The 12,297-nt window shown below is 43.2% G+C and overlaps 2 protein-coding genes across 3 annotated transcripts in view; one reads left to right on the plus strand and one right to left on the minus strand.

Annotated features, from left to right (window-relative positions):
- The window catches only part of slc35f3b (solute carrier family 35 member F3b), a 52,025-nt gene extending 43,184 nt beyond the window's left edge, over window positions 1-8,841 (plus strand). For both annotated transcript variants that reach the window (XM_063875127.1, XM_063875128.1), the window contains 4 exons: window positions 4,924-5,049; window positions 5,520-5,712; window positions 5,804-5,893; window positions 6,580-8,841. In XM_063875127.1, the coding sequence (XP_063731197.1) occupies window positions 4,924-5,049; window positions 5,520-5,712; window positions 5,804-5,893; window positions 6,580-6,821 (651 nt within the window). In that variant the 3' untranslated portion in view covers window positions 6,822-8,841. The remainder of the gene's footprint in view (window positions 1-4,923; window positions 5,050-5,519; window positions 5,713-5,803; window positions 5,894-6,579) is intronic.
- A 644-nt stretch (window positions 8,842-9,485) lies between these two features.
- Window positions 9,486-12,119, minus strand: LOC134859174 (5-hydroxytryptamine receptor 1D). Its single transcript, XM_063875517.1, has 3 exons — window positions 11,945-12,119; window positions 10,904-11,064; window positions 9,486-10,778 (listed from the first exon to the last, which is right to left on the minus strand). The coding sequence occupies exons 1-3, from the start codon at window positions 12,117-12,119 to the stop codon at window positions 9,486-9,488; spliced, it is 1,629 nt and encodes a 542-aa protein (XP_063731587.1).
- Between the last annotated feature and the right edge of the window lie 178 nt (window positions 12,120-12,297).

Raw genomic sequence — 12,297 nt, forward strand, 5'->3', positions numbered from 1 at the left:
ACCCCAAACGTTGGGAGATACCAGCACTCCTCCCCTTCTGTCAGCGATGGTGCTTCCTCTGCATGTCCATTTGCAAATATCTTCTTCATGAATGTCACGTACTGTTCTTCCATTTCTGGTTTTCTTTTCAAGGTTCGTTGCAAGGATGCGAACCGATTGACTGCCTGCCCTTTGTTATTTGGTAAAGGCTGGCGTAGTTCTCTGAAGGGCAGTGGGGCGACCCAACTGTTAGCTTCGTCTCTGTAGACGTTTGTGTCCATTATCTTCATGAAGATGGTGTCTTCCACTGATGGAGCAGGTTTGTTGTCGTTCTCAGTACGGTTGAACACTGTCTGTCCTAGCATACTCTCTGGTGCTGTACCAGACCTGTTAAGGCTACGGGGCGTCTCCTTGACATGCATGAAGCTTGTACAGGGTTGAAAGATTGAGTGGCGACCGCTGTCTAGCACGTTTGTCTTGAACGTGTTGACTGTTGGTTTATGTACATTACCCAAGCACACTTCTCCTATCACTACCCAACCTAAATCCAGACGTTGGGCAAAGGGGGCATTATGCGGTCCGTTGACCTGCTGCCTTACCTTGTGTGCCCTAAGGACATCTCTTCCGAGCAGCAGTAGTATTTCTGCCTCTGGGTCCAGTTCAGGGATGTGCTCGGCAATGTGATGGAGATGAGGCTGATGAAGAACAGCGTTCGGTGTTGGAATCTCAGACCGATTATTCGGGATCTCATGACACTCAATGAGTGGTGGGAGAGAAATGAGCACTGTGCCATCCAGTGACTCGATTTCGAATCCTTCTGCCCTCTTGCCGGATGTTTCTATGATGCCGGAGCAAGTTCTGAGATGGTACGGGAATGGTTTGCTCTTCACACTGAACAGCTTGAAGAACTCTGGTCTTGCTAATGAGCGATTGCTCTGGTCATCCAGGATCACATAGGCTTTGATGGCCATGTCCTTTGAACCCTTGGGGTAAAGCTTTGCGAGACACATCTTTGAGCATGAGCGGCTCCACTGGCCTGGACTGCAAACTTCTGTGCAGCTTGTTCCAACGACAGCAATGTCGGGATCGTCTTCTCCCTCCCCGCCGTACTCTCGTGACGGTGAAGGAGCCTTGACGGTTTGAGGAGGTGGGCCAGGGTGCATGGCTGTATCATGACTGGTGCTGTTGCATTCAAAGCACTTCACAGAGAACCTGCAGTCTTTGGCAAGGTGAGAGATGGAGGCGCAACACTTAAAACATATTCCTTTCTCTCTGAGGAAGGCCTTTCTATCATCGAGGAGTTTATTCCTGAATGTTCTACACCTTTTAAGGGGATGGGGTTTGTTATGTAACGGGCAGTTCTTGTAAGGGTCGTTGGTTGTGGAAAGATCCGTTTTGTGCACTGAGATGGGTTTGTTGGTGTTAAAGTTCCGTGAAAATGGTTTGTCAGGTTTGGTGGGTGTTGTGGTGCTGCCTTGATGAATGAAGCTAGGGTCGCTACGCTTTTTTGCCTCGTAGCTAACAAAGTTGCAAAAATACTCGAAGGGGGGGAAACGCCCGTCGCTTCCTTCTTTGTACCGTGACCCTGCGGACACCCACTTCTCCTGAAGCCCGTAAGGGAGTTTGTCCACGATTGGTCCTATCCCGCGAGAGGTGTCCAGATAGGACAAGCCGGTCAGATATCCATCTTCTTTAGCACCTTGGATCTCTGCAAGTAGATCCCCAAGCTCACGTAACTTCAAGTGATCCTTGGCTGAAATCTTAGGAAAGTTGTCCAGGCGCTGGAACATTGACTTTTCGATGACTTCGGGGGCAGCATAAGATTCACGCAACCGTTCCCATGCTTTGTCTAGAGCCAGATTGGGGTTGTTGACATGCACCGATCGCATGCGTTTAACCTGTTCACTAGATTCTTTTCCAAGCCATTTGGTCATGAGGTCCAACTGTTGGGTTGCTGTTAGGTTGACTTCGTTGGCTGCACTTGAGAAGGAGGAGTACCATGCACGATAATTCTCGGGCTTGTCATCAAACTGGTACAGCCCTGAAGTCACAAGGTCTCTTCGTACCAAATACTGTGCCAAAGGCTCCCCTAAATTGGACGTGGGTGTGCCAGTTTGAGGGAAATGTCGTGGAGTATACGACGGAGCATGAGCATTCATGGTGGGGTTGGCTCTACTAACCTTAGCCTTTGTTTCAGTTTTAGTTGGGTCAAATAATTCTGGTGGAGACGGTTGCTTGATGTCTGCATTTTCCCTGCTGACAGGTTGTAATTGTGAATCGTCTTCCACAGGTGGATGCCATGATATGAAGCTGTCATGTGACCTTGCTTTGAGTGAGGGAGCAACGGGTAAGGGTGAGGAAGGAGAACGATTTTTAAGGCTGATCTGGGATAGAACGTATTCACTGGTGCGTTCGATTTTCCCCTTTTCGGATTCAGATTTCCCGTCTTCGATAACAGACTGCATCGCCTCTGCGTCTTCCAACACTCGAGCTGTCACTATGGCTGCGTCAGCTTCTCTATGAAGGGTTAGCACTTCCAACTCTGTGTCTAACCTTATAGTTTCCAATTTATTTTGAGCGTCTCTAGTAGCTCTTTCTGCTTCTCTAGCAGCCTTTTCCAATTTTAGCTTAGCCTCCTGGCTGGCATATGAAGCTCTCACCTTTGCTGCTTCTGCTTCAGCCCGAGCATGGGCTGCCCTTACTGATGATGCTGATGTTTTGCTGCTCCTAGCACTGCCGACAGCCGACCTGTTGCTTGTTGCCATCGCGACCACTTCAAAACATCCAATGCTGCCTTTTCACTGTAGTGTTCTCGTGCAGTGTGTCGAAACTCTGACTAAACACTGAGTTAAACCGTAGCCAATGAGACAAAGTCGTAGTAAGCTTGACCTTTTACTTTCACTTCTTCATCAACAGACGGTGAAAACTGCAAATACAATAATACAAAAATATTGTGTCTATTTATGACAACCTTATGACTAACATCACGTTATGCATAGTTATAAATAACAACAGAAACTGTCCAATACTGAAATGAGGCATTCTGATTGACAATTGCATCACTTTTTAGCTTGTATACAACACATCAAACAGTTTTTCGAACTAAATCCATCATAATATAACATCTTCAACATGTCCTTTAACAATCAAACAACTCACGGCATTGCCACTCTGATGCCTCCAAGTGGATGCTGATTGATTATGTTCCGATGCACATGTCGGCCATTCTTTCTACCCAGCTAAGTTCAACAGGAAGATCGCCGGAAGAGACTGAACCGGAAGTGACTAAACCGGAAGTGACGTCGCAAAAACTAAAACAACAAAATAATATTAATTTTTACATTAGCTAATTTAAACTGTAAAGTAATTATTTAAGAAATAAATGTAATAATATTAAATGCCTGGAGAGGCAACACAGTAATCCTTATTACTAATAACTAATAAAAATCATAACTCAATGTGCAGGTGTCATAATGTTTTTGACCTTTTAACCCTTGCTTTGTGCTGAAAAATGTCAAGGATTAAAACACAGATGCAGGGTCGCTGACCTTGTAAGCAGCCCGTCACAGGAAATGCGTAAAGAAAGGTGAAGCGCTGCATTGCAGAAAGACCCATTGTTCCAGAGGTGCTCAAGGACTTTGGCAAAGCAAAAACACACGGCTCATTTATCTTCCTGACACCTCTTTAACTCAGGGTTAATACACTGGTCTGCGACATATCCCTTAAGCATTTTTTCTTTAGCCAAACACACACACACACACACACACACACACACACACACACACACACACACACACACACACACACACACACACGTATAGACAAATGCTGTAAGTTCAATAGTTGAGTGATTTTGGTCTGTATTCTTGAGGGCTGGTTGAGAGCGGGATGAAACAGATGCTTCGGTGGTGTTTTGGTCTGACAATCAGTGAGGCAGGGAGTGGGAAGTGGACGTGAGAGGTTCGGGGGGATGGCTGGTGGATCCAGTGGGGTGGTTCGGTTTGTAAACATGATGGCAGGGTAGCGAAAATCAATGGCAGACAATCAAGCCAACACACCAGAAGCTGCCTGCCCTGTGTTGGAACGCTTGCTCTTTGAATCTGAGAGCAGAGTGTGTTCAGAGGTGGAAGATGATCCTTTACGAAAATATCAATGCATTACTTTAAAACATCTCCATTACAATTACAATTTTAAATTTACTTAACTAAAAGGACAGTAGAAGCATTTGTAATACAAAAAGTGTGTCTTGCAAAATTAATGGAACAATATCAATCTTTAAAGCTGTTTCTCTAAATGAGTTTTTATTCCATACTCTGAGCCAGAAATCTACACTTAAGTAGCTCTTCATACACCACCCTTTACAGGTTCATCCCTATCTATATTTTAAAGGTTTCTACAGAGGGGTCTGTTCATATATTATTCATAGCCTGATTTATATAACATTTGATTCAAAAAAACATGAGGAAGAAATATATTTTTTGTTTGCTATTGACAGGATTTTGTGATTCATGGAATGATACAAAGAGAAATTCTCTCTGTAAAAACTTTTGACTTGTTAATCTGGCTTCATCTAATGGCTTTAATGTGGCTCTTCTTTATCGTAGCTATCGTAGCTAAATATATCAATGTTTTGGTATAATATATTCCTCAGATTTAAAGTGGATTTTAAGTATTAAGTAGAGTTGAATAGAAATACTCTGTGTACCTGAATATTATTCCGCCACTGTAAATACCAAATGAGCAGTCTGTGATGACTATTAAATACAAACTAATTATATCATTATGAGCCTTGTCCTGTGATGCTTCTGCAGTGATTCACAATGTGCCATGTGTGCCTGCTGTGTTCCTACACGGCAATGAAAGCTCAGGCGTCTTTATCCCCTCACTGCGAGCAGCGTGTTGCCCATCCGTCATTCGCTGATGTTCCTCCTTCTCTCTACACAGATAGTAGCTGCGATCTTGGCCATAGCAGGCATTGTGATGATGACCTACGCTGACGGATTCCACAGTCACTCGGTCATCGGCATCACGTTGGTCGTGGCCTCTGCTTCGATGTCAGCGCTTTATAAGGTATAAAGACACTGACCTTGTGTTCTTCCATAAACCTCCCTTGTAGTGACGCCTTCATTTGCAATGGATCCAAACATGTAAAAATAGCTAAACATATGTATGAATAATGATGTGTTGTATAAGAAATCCTGGACTAGCTCCCTGCTACTTATGTAACCAGGTGGCAGAAGACGGGAGGGGATTATGAAATAAGCCTCAGATGACAGAAGCATGTGATATGTGAGCATTTTGTTGCCGGCCTTGGGCTGCTATGTTCTGATCAAGGATGCTATGGGTCAGATATATTTTGACAGAGCTCTGGTCTCCTCTGCCCTGCTGTCTGTGTTGCCTAATGTGATAAACAGACAGCCGCGGCCCGGTGCCAGAGAACATGGCAGCTAGTTGGCAGGTGCACCCCTCTGCAATATCCCTCTGCTCCTAAAGGGGGCTGATTCAATGCATTCATGACCTTCTTCCCTTGTTGTCCTCAGGTGCTCTTCAAGATGGTCCTGGGCAGTGCCAAATTCGGAGAGGCTGCACTCTTTCTTAGCATCGTTGGAAGCGCCAATTTTGTTTTCATCAGCTTTGTGCCGCTCATCCTGTATTTCACACACGTGGAGTACATTGACTCACCTGGAGAGATCCCCTGGGCCTGCTTCTGCGGCGTTGCTGGCCTAATGTTTGGTACGAAAAAGTGATTATGCAACCCATAAAAATGTTTTTAAAGTGTCGTGGTTTCACAAGCTCATTTTGTAGTCTGTGCTTCTTCCCACAGCTTTCAACTTCCTGTTGAACTTTGGCGTTGCGGTAACATACCCAACACTAATATCTCTTGGCATCGTCCTAAGTGTTCCAGTCAATGCCAGTAAGTCTCTTGGCTCTTTTTTAAACCGGCCACCATTTAAAAAGAAAGGAAATCCCACTAAAATGTATCATCTATATTTGGTGGAGAGTAGAACTTACATTCAAATTGGTTTTCTTATTATTGTTAAATATTACATTTTCTGTGTAAAACACATATTCATGGTGATTGAGATTCCCCTTCTGCATATTCATTGTTTAAATTATTCCAATCAACCATTGTTAGTTGTTTACAGTTATTGGTATCAAAATATCAGACTTTCACTACAAAATGATTGTGGCCCAAGTAATTCACGTTAACCATGTTAATGCGATTCCCCGTAGAAAGTCTGAAGGAACAAAAGGATTCATTCATATTTATCTCTTAGATTCTGTTTCTTATTACCAATTAATCACACTTGTTCAATTATTTTTAAGTTTAGTGAGGTTAAGAGAAAGTCTGTAAACATAACTTTATAAAAGTGTACAAAAAGAACAATAACAGTAATGGATAGTCCAAAAAAAAAAAGCAACCAGATGACCTGACTGCCAAGAAATGTGCAAGACATAACATCTGCCAACATGAAATTATCATGTGTGTATTATTAACATAATTGTTTGATTGTTTTTCAAATATCACTATTACCCTTAATGTCTATGTGTCTACATTTCTTCATATGCTCTTACTGACACATTATCCTCATTTTACAGTGGTGGACCTCTACACATGTGAAATTAATTTCAACACAGTGCGCCTCATTGCTGTGTTCATCATTTGCCTGGGGTTCCTCATGCTGCTGTTACCGGAGGACTGGGACCAGTGCATCATCCAGCTCAGCACAAAGCTGCGCAAGCGTGACGAGCCAGCAGAGAGCAGCGCAGAGGCAGGCGCAACCACAGGGCTCAACTGGAGAGGGAGAGCCAGGACCTCGATGTCAACATTTGCTCATTGACGATGTCAGGACATTTGATCTGCCCTCTTTTCACGAAGCTCCCAGGATGAAAAAAAGTGTTTTAGACGGCCCTCTGATCAGTAACACTTCGGTCAAAATGGGAGATGCAGGAAGCACAGATGGTGAATCATTCAAGTTGTCAAAGTTGGTGCATGGACATGAACAATGTTTATTGTAACCCAAAAGATTATCAGGTATAACTGATTAAGTCATGTATTAATCTGGCTGTACCTCTTAATCAATCCATGGATTCTCTACATCCTTGCGCCTGGGAAGACTTGCCAACTTGCCTGATATTTTTCAGTTCCGAGCAAAAAAAAACCAACATTTTTGGAGGCAGGCCTAACACAGTGTGGACTTGCTGTCTTCAACATTTACACACCTTTAAGATCCAAAGAAGAATGCCTAAAATGCTGAATGCCTGAAAACAAAAAGGGGGCCCACAGTGGCGTCCCTCAGGTGTAAACTCGATGACAAATACCTGCCTTTCGTGCACTGTACATAGCTGTGTGTCACACCGTTCATGTCCGGGAGCTGTGGACCCAATGGGCTCATCTGGTGTGAAAGGACCTGTCTGAAGACCTGAGGATCAATCTGAGATGAAGAAGAAGTGTGTCTCTGTTCATCCTGAGAAAAGAGGTCAGGTCCGTTTTAACCACACTGATTGGCCCCCTGTGGTCATCTGCTTTCCTGGGGCTAACCCCCCCTCTGTCGACACTGACACTCATTTCTCAGTCCCACAGTTAAGGCATGAGAGATATAAAACCAGTTTGCAATGCGTGAGATGGTTCAGATTTGTTTGCCAAAAAGTGTGAGTGCTTTCAGTCCATCCATAAAGCACCTGCTTTGCATTGTCTGTTGCACAGAAACTGACAGTAAACAGTTTATTTACCAAGCAATACACATGTATTTACAGGACATGTATTGTCATCCAAATAATATTCAGATAGGTTTTTTTGAACTCTCCATTAGCTGTTTAAACTATCAACGGTCCTATTTTCACAATTAATGCTTCAGGTGTACTAATGTTTGGATGGACTAGAAGCACTAACAGCTTATAATAAACACATACAGCCCCGGAAAAAATCAAGAGACCACTTCAGCATTATCATTTTCTCTTGTTTTCTTCTTTATAGGTATGTCTTTATTGTATTCTATAAAATACTGACAACTTTCTCTGTGTTGGAATTCAACCGACACAGGAATGGCTGCCATACATGTAGAGATAAAGATTTAAGAAAAATTTGGAGCGGTCTCTTAATTTTTTCCGGAGCTGTACTAAAACTTAGAACAACCCTTTTAATAACTCGTAACACCAACCAGAGCTATCACTAAGCCCCCGTTTGAATTCCTATCACATTTCTAGAAGTATATGCACAATACACATTTTACAGAAAACTTAAATAACAGACGGATGAAAACTGTCTCACTGTGGTTTAAGGCGAGGAGTACTGACACATGACAATGGCTCACATTTTTGTCCACCTCTGCTCTTTCAAAAATAAAATGTTGTGGTATTTGTACCCATCAATCACTCTCCCGAGGCGAGATAAACCACAGAGCGACTGAGGCCTACGCCTTGTAAAGCGACCGGTGGAATCTCTGCCTTGTTGTGAATGTATGAACATCACTCGTCCACACATGCTCGCTACGTGCCATCTAATTTCTACAGTGCCACCACTGACCGCTGCAGAGAGACTCTTTAATACTATCCTCCTTGTTCTCATCTCAGTTTTTTTTGGAGCAAATTCTTGACTCATCGTACAGGACTTTTTATATTTTTTTTGCAGTCTTACGTTGAGGGGACAGTGGGTGACATCTGCAGGACGAGCATGCACACAGTGTATAAGCAGATACAGCTGAAGTCCACTTCAATGCCTTTTCTGTTTTGCAATACAATACATTAGCACTGTTTCCCATTGTCATGCTCTATGACAATAATTTATAATATTGTATTCCTCTGGAATTATTGCTAGACATAAATGTAAACCTTTGTAAGGATGATACATTTTACACTGAGATGCAACGTATGATTATCACATTTGAGGAAGGAATATCTAGAGCGTCAATAAATGATGGGTTAATTGAATCTACTGCTGGTTGTCTTCAAGTGTAATCACATGTACTATATAAAATATTTCTTTTCAATACATTTCACTGTCCAGGTTTGTTTTCTCAAGATCGTTGTAGTACTGTTATTTGTTATTAAAGATCACTGGTAATGGCCACAGGGAACAAGAAGTTTCACTTTTAGTAATAAAGCAGAAACAAGCCTATTAATTAAGCAATATAGATAACTTTCGATGACTGTAGTCCTATTACAATCAAAGATGCAAAATTAAACTCGATTTAGCTTTCACATGGGAACATTTGCATCTTTTCCAACTGAACCTTTTGGGGTTTCTGAATGTTGAGCAGAAAACATTAGAGTTTTGAATAAACCTTATACATTGATTTTCCAGATTAATTAATTGATCATTTGGTTGAAGGACAGAAAAATGATGAGCTACTATTTTCAAAACCCAACAACCAATATTATTTTAATTTAACAAAAAATTCAAAAAAATCATACAATTTAAATTGTTTTTAAACATTTTATGGCCCAAATTTTGACAATTCACTTACAAAATATGTAATTGTACAACAGCATGCGCGTTTCTAAGTCTAGCAAACATCATGCTCTACTCTGACTGTAATCTGTCCATAGAAGAAAGTGGCCTGCCGCTCCTTGGTCAGAGCAGAGTAAGGTAATCTGCTGCCCTCTTGTGGCCGAGAGGGGACCTGTAGGCAGTCCACCCTCCCTTCCCCACCAGCACCTTGCCACACAGAGCAGGAAGGAAGGGTATTTTCACGGTGACACACTTTGCATAGATGCTCTTCAGAGTTATGTTTGAAGTCAGTGCTGACAGTGAAAACAGAAGAATAATTGGAGTCATCACCAGAGCTGGAAGGTGGGCCGGGATGAGTGGTGGACAGAGTGCAGAGGTCGCTGCTCCTGCCGTCATCCCCCTCTGCCCTGACTCCCTCCCCCCAGCCCACCACACTTCCCCATCGTGCTCTTATTTTTTGCCTCAGTCCCTGAAGAGCACCCTGGAAACGTTTGCTGAGCAGAGCGTACAGCAGAGGGTTAATGTCAGAGTTCAGCAGCACCAGCCAGTAAGAAAAGGTGATGGCAGAGGGGGGGACGAGGCTGGACTGGCCTGAGATTGCAGTTTCTGTGGCCTGAACCAGGGCCACGCCTATATAAGGTGTCCAGCAGAGGAAGAAGGCTGCGATGACCAGGAAGAGACGAACCACTCCATGCTGGTTTTGGTTCTGCTGTGAGTTCTGCAGTGGGGGCTGCGAGGTGCTTTGAGCCAGGAAGGAGAACAAACGTCTTGATGAAGGGTTATTCTGCTCTGTGGTAGCATCAGGGCTAATATAGGTCCCTTCTTCTCTACTGACCTCAGAAACAAACTGTCCACTCACATGATAAATGAGTCTGGAGGGGCCATGAAGACTCCCACAGTGCTGGTGAGATGAGTCCCCAGAAAAAGCAGAGCTTGAGTTCCTGCTGCGCTGCACAGAGTCCTCCAGGGTGTGAATCCTCCTGGCATGACTGCGTGCCACCTTGACGATGTTCACGTAGCAGAAGAGGATGACCACAGCTGGGATGAGGTAGGACAGAGCGGCCATGAAGGCAGTGTAGCTGGGACTGCTCTTCCAGTTGACTGCACAGCTGAACATGGGAACCACATAGCTGACAGAACTCCAGCCCAGCAGCGGAGGACAACTGGTGACCAGAGCCTGCAGCCAGATCCACAGGACCACAGCGCAGATCCGCCACACGGTGCAACGCGAGCTGTAGCGCAGGCAGTCCATGATGGAGTGGTAGCGGTCCAGGGCAATGGCTGCTAATGTCAGAACAGAAGCTGTGCAGTACACAGAGGAGGTGTAACCCACATACTGACAGAGGTCCTGTCAGACAGAAGAGAGGTAGACATCTTATCACATTCTACTCACTGGGTCAAATAAAAATATATGACATAAGAGGGCAGATTAAGGTAATGTAAATGAAATAGTTGTGGACAGAGGTGACGTACTTTACAGTCTCCCCATCCATGGTTCATGATGGACAAAGCAACAAACGGCATCACTCCTACGCCCACTAGGAGGTCACTGATGGCCAGGTTCATGATCAGCACTGACGCCACCGAGTGGAGAGTCTTGGTTGCAGCCACAATAACAATGACAAGAATATTACCTACACAGAGATACAACAGACACACAATAACACAGAAGTCAGATTGAGTGGATTGTAGTCCACAGAACCATCTTTTTCCATCTGCAACCCAGCTATAGAGAACATCTATTAAACCTGTGTTTTAATAATTGAATATAAAAAATGTAAAGACTGAATTTGATCTCAGACTGGAAAGCAATAACACAAACACTCAAAATACTTTGAATAATAATTTATTCAAACAGATATTTGTTTGTAAATGTACATGATAGGGCAACATATTCAACATATGTATTTTCATTACTTATTACATTTTTTTTTACATTGGATCCTTCTTCTCCAGGCCATTACTTTTACAGTTTTGAATGTCCACTAAGTCAACAATAAAAAGGTCATGGATTTTCTGATATTTTAGATTTTAATGACTCAAGCCATGCAGTCATAAATTTGAATAAGTCCCAAATTAAACAAAATGGGTAACTTTTAAATAAAACATTACGTTTAAAATGTCAACGACATCAGAGCAGTGAACACAATCGCAATAGTCCATTAGAAACGCACTTTGTGTTATGAATACAGAACTAAAAAACAAAGTCCTTCAAATGTCAGCCAAAAGGTTTATTTCACAACCTGGCAACCCGAAAAATCTCCTTTATAAGTGGCTTAACACTAATGAAAATACAAAAACGCCCCACAAAATGAAAGGAATTTCATATGAAATTAGTTGACCCAGGTTATAAATAATTGTCACTTTATGCAACCATTAAATGGAGTTACTACTGGGAAATGCTTTATTGTAGAATGTAGGCTACGTGCTTGTATAGTAGAACATGATAAAATCGGTAACATTTTGTTGCTTTTATACATTTAAAATCAAAATGTCAGCAGTTTAATTATCTACCTGTTACAGCTCCAACACACATGAGCACCATGAGGATCTCAAGCAGCAGCTGGGTCTGCGCAGACACGCCGGGCCTCGCGGCCTCCTTCCGGCTCGCGTTGACCGCTGCCGCCTGCAGGGGCACCGACCAGGAGCCGTCCAGGTCCTCCATGTCCCACCTGAACAAAGCTGCCATCCTCACATCATGAGTCACGTAAAAGCGTGTACTTGACGGAAAAATAAATTATCCAAACTCATCTGCTGCTCGGACGGTCTCCAGGTGAACCAGCTACTCTGCTTTTAATGGGAGGGAGGATGAAGGAGCACCTCCTGTTCCTTATTAACCCCTTCAGCGTTTCCTTTGTTGATGCATT

Source organism: Eleginops maclovinus, chromosome 22, assembly GCF_036324505.1.
Source record: "Eleginops maclovinus isolate JMC-PN-2008 ecotype Puerto Natales chromosome 22, JC_Emac_rtc_rv5, whole genome shotgun sequence".
In the NCBI taxonomy this organism is placed as follows: domain Eukaryota; kingdom Metazoa; phylum Chordata; class Actinopteri; order Perciformes; family Eleginopidae; genus Eleginops; species Eleginops maclovinus.

What these genes read in the sequence shown, in the direction of transcription:
- LOC134859174 (XM_063875517.1), bottom strand. Translation starts at nt 12,119, where the DNA reads ATGGCAGCTTTGTTCAGGTGGGACATGGAGGACCTGGACGGCTCCTGG. An exon ending in GTGTGTTGGAGCTGTAACAG is followed by an intron (nt 11,065 to 11,944) that starts GTAGATAATTAA and finishes ATCTCTGTGTAG; the next exon opens with GTAATATTCTTGTCATTGTT. An exon ending in ATGGATGGGGAGACTGTAAA is followed by an intron (nt 10,779 to 10,903) that starts GTACGTCACCTC and finishes TCTGTCTGACAG; the next exon opens with GACCTCTGTCAGTATGTGGG.